Below are 9,355 nucleotides of genomic sequence, written 5' to 3' on the forward strand. Positions count from 1 at the left end.
TTATCTTCCCACTCCTGTTTGAAAACGATCATTTCCGCCCCATCAAAAATCATTCTGCGTGTTTGTTTTATGTCAAACGGGAGCATATCATCATATCTGAAGACACTGTCCGCAAGGGTGGAGACCATAGCGGAGTTGATTCCTTTATCTGCAATTGCTTTAACGATCGCCTGTATGTCTTTGGGATTCACGGGGGTGTAGGCCCTTTGCCCTCCGTCTGTGACTCGAACAGGGAACGCCAAAGTGGCAGGCAAATTTGTATCTTTTTCCAGTCCGTGAGTGGAGTAACCCTCACTTGCCCCCTTTTTGTTGGTGCAGGAGAGTTATCACTTCTAGTTTTACTTGCCTTAACTCCCTCGTATTCCGAATCTGAATCAGTAACAGACTGGCTGTCTGACCACTCATCCCAGCTGGAATCTGACGCAGTGGTCAGTTCCGGACTCCAGTACCTTTTTGTCGAGCTCTGCCCTCGCTCCCTCTTACGATGGGTGGGCCATTCCCTTCCCCTAAGGTCACTCCGCAACCTACTTACAGAATGCCTATAAAGGCATGTCCTGCGGCACGTGTCCTGATTGGGCTTATCGCCTTTATTCACATTCTCCACCCCTCCATGGTCATTCTTGCTGCCCCCCTTTTCTCGAGCCTCCTCCCACTTCCGCTCGTACGCATTTGCCGCACTCAATGGCCCCCATTCCACCCACTCGTAACGCCTGGACCCTGCCCTTCGGTCTGCCACCCAGCGCCACTTTGTGGAGCATACGGTGGGGGTCTGTCCCACATCTCCTCTAGTTCTAAGTTATCAGCAACATTTCTGACCTCGTCAAGTAAGTCGTGCCACAAAGATTTTTGCTGCTGCACGGACGGGGGCTCAGGGACAGGGCTGGATGGGCGTGGCAGCGACAAGAGATCGCCCCGCTCTTGTGAGCCGCCATTCTCGGTCAGAAGGTCATCGACCGAGGTCTGCGCCGCCACACCAACCCCCAGTTTGGGGGTGGCGAGCAGGCAATCTTGGGTGGCCTTCCAGATTTCCTGCTCTTGTAAAGCAGTTCGCAAAGCCTGCACGACTTTACCCCATGATTTAAGATATTTCCCAATACCAGAGGACATGGTGTCCTCTGCCAAGGCTTTAGTGCACCTGTCCCACACGTCCAAGTGGAGTATATCCACCGGGAAGTCAATAACACCTATTTGCAAAAGCCTAGTAACAGCAGAAACAAATTCTTTAGGCCTGCAATCAATTCCCCATTGCCTGTGTAATTGTGATACAAACTTCGCGAGGGTTTCCATTTTTCTCGCTGGTCTGGGAGCATCCTCCCTGCCAGGCTGGTCCTGCCGCTCCGGCCGCTGTTCGCCAGTCCAGGCGAACCCCGTTCCCCGCATCCTGGGTTTAGGCACTACTTGTTGCCTCTGCTGAGGCGTGACGACCTGTCACAATCTGCTTGGTGTGGGGTGTCGTGATGGTTCTTTTCACCGATCCCAAAAGTGCAAAAAGGCAAACAACAAGGGACTATCAGTGAATCACAACAAATGCACCTTTATTAGGGGCCAAAGCAGTAAATGCGATAGTGGGGATCAGAAAGGAGATAAAAGAATGGAGAGAGGGGGTGGGGGATGGGAATAGCTACCAACACAGGCGAGATCCTCAGTGGTCCGGACAATGGGGATCCGTCTTGTCGTGTCGGGGGAGTCTCCAAAGTTCTGGTCAACTCAGGGGTCCAGTTATAGTCCACAGAGGAAAAAGGGGGGAACATGCAGGACAATGAGAGTCCATTGTGATTGCTGTGGGGGAACAGGTGAGTCCACTGAAACCACCAAAGCAAGGTGAACACAATGAAGAATAAGTCCATTAAAATTACTGAAGGGAAGGGAAGCAGGTCATGTCATTAGTGGTCAGACCACCTTTTTCCCCCCCTCCTCCATGTAGTAGGGGTCTCAGTCTCAGTCCTTGAGAGGAGGGTTCCCAGTATTTGTCTATTTGTCACGGTGGTAACAAGGCAGGTGAGGGGTCTTCAATGAAGGACCACAGGAGTCACCCCAAAAGTTCATTTGGCTTAAAGGAGGAGAGTGGACAAAGATGCAGTAGGCCGTTCCTTACTGGGTCCATGCCAGGCCCTTGCCGATTCCTCGTCAAGTTCTTGCCAACTCCTTGCCAAGTCCTTGTTCAGAACAGCTAACGTAACGGTGCAGTAGCTGCACCTGCACTGCCGCTCTCTCCAAGCCGGAACTGCAGTGGGGAAGGGCTTTCTCCTCGTGACAATCAGTAGGCAAATGTGGGGGCTTCAGACGGCCTCTTACACGACCTGGTTCAGGAACAGCACGGCAGCCATCTCAGACTGCTTGGGCCAAGTACTCACAGACACCAATGTGGTGGACGGTAAAATGGCATTTATTTCCAAGTTACACAGCCTTATATAACTTGGGGTTACATCACTTCTGTCTGCTTGTGTCACAAGCTGCTCAATCTTGGCTAGCTCGGTAAATAGACAGCAATACTAACAAACAAAGGGGAGATCCTATCTTTCCGTACAGCACGTAATCTTCCGATAATCTTCCGATCGCCTGTCCCTATCTTCCCACAAGTTTTGATGACTAGGGAGCTTTTGGTGGGTTACCAGCAGCTCCTTGCTTCATGCAACCAAGTTAAAGTGCAGAAACAGCGCCCTGCGGTGAGAGAATTGGCGCTGCGCACCGGGGAGCCACCGACGGCCCGGGACATTCCCACGCTCTCCCCTCCCCTCAGCGCCCCTGTCGCGACAAGCCAAACCCGGCCCAGCCCAGCCCAACCCAGCCCATCTCGGCCCAGCCCAGCCCATCTCGGCCCAGCCCAGCCCGGCCCATCTCATCCCATCCCATCCCATCCCATCCCGGCCCGGCCCATCTCAGCCCAGCCCAGCCCAGCCCATCTCGGCCCAGCCCAGCCCGGCCCATCTCATCACATCCCATCCCATCCCATCCCGGCCCGGCCCATCTCAGCCCAGCCCAGCCCAGCCCAGCCCAGCCCATCCCGGCCCAGCCCATCCCGGCCCGGCCCATCTCAGCCCATCTCAGCCCATCTCAGCCCAGCCCAGCCCAGCCCAGCCCAGCCCAGCCCAGCCCAGCCCATCTCAGCCCAGCCCAGCCCAGCCCAGCCCAGCCCATCCCGGCCCGGCCCATCTCAGCCCAGCCCAGCCCAGCCCAGCCCAGCCCAGCCCAGCCCAGCCCGGCCCGGCCCATCTCAGCCCGGCCCAGCCCAGCCCAGCCCAGCCCAGCCCAGCCCAGCCCAGCCCATCCCGGCCCAGCGCAGCCCGAGCCCTCACCACCCTCTCGCCTTTCACTTTCGGTTTGCGGGGTTCCGCCCCTGGCCTGACTGACAGGCGGAAGCACCAATGGCTGCTCGGCGCGCCGGCGGTGCCGGCCAATGGCGGCGCGGGGCGGGCGCGCGGGGCGGGCCCGGCGCCATGGCGGAGCCGGCGCTGCTGCGGGAGTACGTGTCGGCGCTGGCGGCCCGCGCGGCGCAGGGGCAGCCCGCGGCCTGCGCCGACCCCGCGCTCAAGGCCCGGGCGCGGCGGCTGCTGGGCCCGGGACGCCGCGGGGCCCTGGACGTGCGCGGCGTGGCCCTGGACGTGCGCGGCGTGGCCGAGCGCTGCCGCCGGGCGCGGGGCGGCCGCGCCCTGCGCGACCTGCTCAAGGCGCTGGAGCTGCTGGAGCTGCTCTGCGTCAACCTCCTGCTGTGCCCCTGGCGCCGGGAGATCCGCTCCCTCAAGGTACGGCACTGCCGCCCCGCCCGGGGCTACAGGGCCGCTTCCCCGGGCCAGGGCTTGGCAGCGGCACCGGGAGGTGGGAGCGGGCCCGGGGGCACATCCAGCTCAGGACAGGGAGCGGGGTCAGGGGCACATCCAGCTCAGGACAGGGAGCGGGGTTAGGGACACATCCAGCTCGGGACAGGGAGCGGGGTCAGGGGCACATCCAGCTCGGGACAGGGAGCGGGATCAGGGACACTCTGTGCTCAGGACAGGGAGCGGGGTCAGGGGCACATCCAGCTCAGGACAGAGAGCGGGGTCAGGGGCACATCCAGCTCAGGACAGGGAGCGGGGTCAGGGACACTCTGTGCTCAGGACAGGGAGCGGGGTCAGGGGCACATCCAGCTCAGGACAGAGAGCGGGGTCAGGGGCACATCCAGCTCAGGACAGGGAGCGGGGTCAGGGACACTCTGTGCTCAGGACAGGGAGCGGGGTCAGGGGCACATCCAGCTCAGGACAGAGAGCGGGGCCGGGGACACATCCAGCTCAGGACAGGGAGCGGGGCCGGGGACACATCCAGCTCAGGACAGGGAGCGGGGTCAGGGGCACTCTGTGCTTAGGACAGGGAGCGGGGTCAGGGACACATCCAGCTCAGGACAGGGAGCGGGCCCAGGGGCACATCCAGCTCAGGACAGGGAGCGGGCCCAGGGGCACATCCAGCTCGGGGCAGGGAGCGGGGTCAGGGGCACTCTGTGCTTAGGACAGGGAGCGGGGTCAGGGACACATCCAGCTCAGGACAGGGAGCGGGCCCAGGGGCACATCCAGCTCGGGGCAGGGAGCGGGATCAGGGGCACATCCAGCTCGGGACAGGGTGCCCAGCACGGTGCAGGGCTGCTCTGAGGTGTTAATTGGCCTTTACAGGCCTTGTCCTTGCTGAGGCCCTGAGTGCTGAGCAGCTCCGAGGTTGGGAGCAGAGCCCCTCGTTGTGGTGAGACAGCAGGGAAGTAAAAGCTACTCTGAAAGGCTTTGCTTTTCATCACACTAAGCTCTGACCAGAATCTGCCTGTAAGCAGGGATGTTTTCAGCTGTGGCCATCTGCAGTGGCCTGGTGCCAAAGGCCAGGTGAGCCAGTGCCTCTCTGGTCTCTGATCCCAGCTGAGAGCCTGTAGCTGGAGTGGGCAGGGACAGCCCCTTGGAAAGAGGAAATGCTGCCGGTTTTTGCAGCAGGGTGGTCACGGTTACCCCAGTTCCCCAGCACACTGAGCACGTCTCATTGCCCAGAAGACACAGCCATCTTGCATCCCAAATTTAAACAGAACTCCCCAAATACCCAAATGCTGACTTATTGCCCTTGCTTTGACAACAAGTGCTGGTGAGGAAAAGCCATATCTTTGATTCTTCCTGCACTTAGGTGTCACCTGTGGCTTTTCCAACAGCTGTAAATTCCTGTTCTTCTCATTCATCTCCCTAAAACAGGGCAAAGCATAAGATAGTCAGGTCTACACTTAGTGGGTTCAGCTTTTCCTAACACAAGAATCCTAAGCTGCATTAAAATTAAACTTTGAAGACCACTGTAGGCAACCCAAAGTGTAAGACAGCCTGCTGCAGGCCTGAAATAATTCTACTGCAAGGCACAAGTTGGAGAACAACCAGTACTTTGTGCATGTACAGATTTAATTAAAAGCTACTTAAATACATAGAATAGTATTTCCCATGTCCTGCCTCTAACCTGCTCTGATGTCCCTGCAGTGCCTGCAGCTGCCCCACCTCCAGAAGGAACAGAAGGTGAGGAGTGCAGGGCACTGTTAACAGATTTATTTGAGAATTATACCATGGCCATTCTGGGGGTTAGTTTTGTTCTCCGGAGCCTCCTGCTTGTGACACCGATGCTCAGGGGTCAGCCTTGGTCTGGCCCAAGCTGGGCAGCCTGAAAACAAGGTACCCCACTCCTGGAAATTCTGACTTTGCATTCCCACCTCTGTTCTGTTCTGACTTGCCAGGAGTTGGTCATGCCCAGCTCAGAGTAGTCTCTCCTGTCACAGGGTTTCAGACAAAACCAAAAACCACTTCCATGTTACAAACTAGGCCTCGTGCCTGGGGTTGCTCTAAAACCAAGCAAACATTGAATAGTTTTTAAGTTGTTGCACAGCAGCAGCATTTTATTGGTGTTTGGGAGACAGCTTGTGCAAAGAGAGGTGTTTAGACAATATTTCTGTTAGAATAGTCTCTCTTCAGAAAGCTGCTTTTAAAAAATGGCAGTTTAATTCAAGGGTAGTAAAGTTCACAGCAGAAGCCTGAACCATGGAAAAAGAAAATGTTACAGACTTGTCCCCAGTTCAGAAATGGGATTCACAGTGAGTGCATCATGTCTTTTTCTTTAGGAAAAGACCTCAGTGATTCATTCTATAATCTGTGTTTGCTTCAAAAGCTTAGGTTCAGTAGAACACAAAAGGTTTATTTCTGAGTTTCTCTAGTTTGACTAAAATTATTTCCTTACTCTCTTCCTTTTTTTGAATACTGATACTCTTAGCCAAGACCCCAGCAGGTTTAAACTGGCACAACTTCACTGGAACTGATGTGCTGTAGCAAAGCCACAATGCTTGAGAGGCTGCCAAAACAGTGCTGTTAGAAAAGCCTCACTCACTGCAATTCAAAACTCAGACTTGTAGAACACGGCTTTTTTAAAGCTGTAAGCAAGTCTTGGAAGTATTTTTGATCTTTAGGAAATCAGCTGTTTCACATCTCCCTGCACCCTTTCCCCCAGTGTTCACCAGCTTTTCCATGTTGTGTTCTGTTCTAGACCTTCACTGGGAATTTTGTCTACTACATCCAGCCAGCGCTGCCAGAGGACATTGTGAAAGCAGTCCTGGAGAAAATAGGTTATGTTGCAACTACACCAACAGAGTTTTCACTTGTCAAAAAGAGAAACAATGAGGAAACAAAGCAGACTGCATTTGAGATATTCCTGGCAAGAATCGAGTGTGAAGCCATCCTCGAGATGACAAATGAAGAAACACACGGCAATTTGGAGAAGAGCCTGCAGCAGGGTACACAGACACATCAGCATCAAGGAGAGGAAGATGAGGAACATCAGACACCCCAGAGAGGAGATACTGAAAGTCTGGAAAATGAAGGGAGCAGTGAGACACCTTTGTGCCTTGTTCCCCAGCAGAAGCATTCAGCTACCTGTGCTGCATCCTTTGAAGCTGCTGGGAATGCAAGGATCAAAGGGGACGTGGTTCAGTCAGCTGCTGCTGCATCCCCTGGCAGCCTCCAGGTGCATCTCCTGGGCAAGGGCTCAGACAGCGAGGACTTCCTGATCAAATACAGTGACATTGTCATAGCACAAACACCAATCTTTAGTGAGAGTCTCTCTCCAAAGGCTTTGGAAAAGGAGCCAAGAGCCAGGCTGGGTGAGGAGTGTGCCTTGGCAGGGGCTGCAGAATTGGCTGCACGAGCCCTGGGGCCTGCGCCTCTGTCCCCGGGAGCCAGCGGCCCCCCAGCCTTTGCCATGTTTGCTGACGGCTCCTGTGACAGCAAAACCACCTTGCAGTTTGAAGCTCCAGGAGTCCCAGAAGGATCAATTGAAGCAGAAATTAATGATGCCATAAATTGCATAGACCCAGCCCCTGGTGATGAACCCACTGAGCTGAAGTCTCTGCCCTACAAGGACTTTTCCTCTGCCCAAAACTGCTGCGTCCCCAGGGAAGAGGATGCTTGTGAGATGTCTTTAACCTTCACAGAACTACAAATGAAGGATGCTCAGGAAGAACTTATGTATCCAGTAGAGGAAAGTGTCCAGCCCGAGGCAGTGGTCTATGCAGGAGGAAGTGACAGGCACATTAAAGAATTGAATCACTCCCAAATAAAACATGCATACCTGACTGATGCTGAGCTGCACAAGAGAGCAGCGTCACACCCTGAGCCACCTTCAGGTCAGTGCTGTACTGCTGGGCACACTGAGGATTCCACAGCTGGTTCTGACAGCACGAGACTGTTCATGGATCCTACTAAGGGACGCCCAGCTTCTGAGTGCTTCAGGCATGTCAGAGAGCCCCCCAACCTCACTTACATCCCCCCCAAAAGCATTGATGTGCCACCCTCACACGGGGGCAGGAGCAGCAGCCAGGGCAGGAGGAGCCTGGGGCAGCCTGCAGGTGACTCTGCTGGAGGCAGGGAAGGGAAGCTGGAGCACTGCAATTCCCAAGAGACTGACAACCAGGAGCCTTATGTCATCATTGACAGAACCGACCAGGCAGTGCTGTGCCATCACACCTGAGTCTGTAGTGCTTTATCTGTCATGACCTGGGGGGGATTATCCTCTCACCTGTGGCCTTGATCCTGTTGTCAGGGAGATGATTAGCTTTGTCACAACAGTTCTAAAATCCAAACCACATCACTGCTTTGGGACAGTAAATAGCAGGAGTTACACAAATTCCTAATGGTTCCTCTCACAAGGAAACCTGAATGCTCACCTTTTTAAAGGGTAGGTAAACTTATATAAATTTAAATCCATTTAATTCACTAGTCTGATTCCTTCTGGCTGTTCTTAATGCCAGACAGGTTTCTTCAGCTGGGCATCCTACTTCTCTTTTTTCCCTTCACAGACCTATTCCTGGAATACTCTTCCAGTACAAGGTAAATTCTTCTAAACTGGAAGAAGTTTAGAAATGCCATACTGGTCTGTACTGTCAACTCTGCATTCCTTTGAAGCTGTCTGAGCTAATCTTCCTTCTGACTTCAGTTGAAAACAGGTTTAGAAAGTTGGATAACATTCCTTTAGCTTTAAAGAGGGAAACAGTGCTGTGAACACTTGGTTTTGTAGAGGCATTAACCTGTGTTACCAGTTTCATATCTAATCAATATGTAACCATTTGTTACCAAAGTGTTTTGTGGCCATGACCACAATTTCCATGAGAAGCCTTGAGCACTGTAACTGTTCACTGCCACCAGCAGAGAGAGGTCCAGCTACAGCTGCCATTTCCCTTGCCCCTGCCCCTGACACTTAATTCTGCACAGAATTTTTCTGCGGGCCAGTTCATCTCATTAAAATGAAGAGAAAAAAATGTCTAATTCTTCACCATTTAATGGCAGGAGAAAAAATCTGCTCAGAAAAGGATCCCAGTGAGCTGCAGAGGCAGGATCAGGGATATCTTGCAGGTGGAAGTGCTGTGTGGAAAGCTCAGGAGTGTTGGATCAGCTGGAAGCTGGGGTCCCAGCACTGAGAGCCGCTGTCACACACAGCTCTGAATTCAATTAGGAAAGCACACTGCTGCTGTGCTTAGGCACAGTCTCCAGTGCTTCTTTATACAAATACCTCCGGAGGGTGTCAGAGGGTGGTGCCCAGCAGCAGGACAAGGAGCAGGTTTCCTAAACTAAAACACAAAAAATTTCATCCCAACATGAGGAAGAACTTGTTTTCCTGGAGGGGGCAGAGCCCTGGAGCAGATGCCCAGGGAGGCTGTGGAGTCTCCCTCCCTGGGACATTCCAAACTACCTGGACACACTCCTGTGTCACCTGCTCCAGGTGACCCTGCCTGAGCAGAGCTTGGACTGGGTGACCTCCACAGGCCCCTTCCAACCCTAAAAATTCTGGGATTCTATGATACACTTGTTACCTAGGAAGACACTTTAAT

At 54.1% G+C, this 9,355-nt stretch overlaps 1 protein-coding gene across 1 annotated transcript; it reads left to right on the forward strand.

The window, feature by feature from the left end:
• The first annotated feature begins 3,426 nt into the window (after positions 1-3,426).
• LOC137481007 (uncharacterized) lies at positions 3,427-8,398 on the forward strand. The gene is made up of 2 exons (XM_068202445.1): positions 3,427-3,743; positions 6,520-8,398. The coding sequence occupies exons 1-2, from the start codon at positions 3,438-3,440 to the stop codon at positions 7,996-7,998; spliced, it is 1,785 nt and encodes a 594-aa protein (XP_068058546.1). The 5' UTR covers positions 3,427-3,437; the 3' UTR covers positions 7,999-8,398.
• The last annotated feature ends 957 nt before the right edge of the window (positions 8,399-9,355 follow it).

This window comes from Anomalospiza imberbis, chromosome 12 (assembly GCF_031753505.1).
Source record: "Anomalospiza imberbis isolate Cuckoo-Finch-1a 21T00152 chromosome 12, ASM3175350v1, whole genome shotgun sequence".
Lineage (NCBI taxonomy): Eukaryota > Metazoa > Chordata > Aves > Passeriformes > Viduidae > Anomalospiza > Anomalospiza imberbis.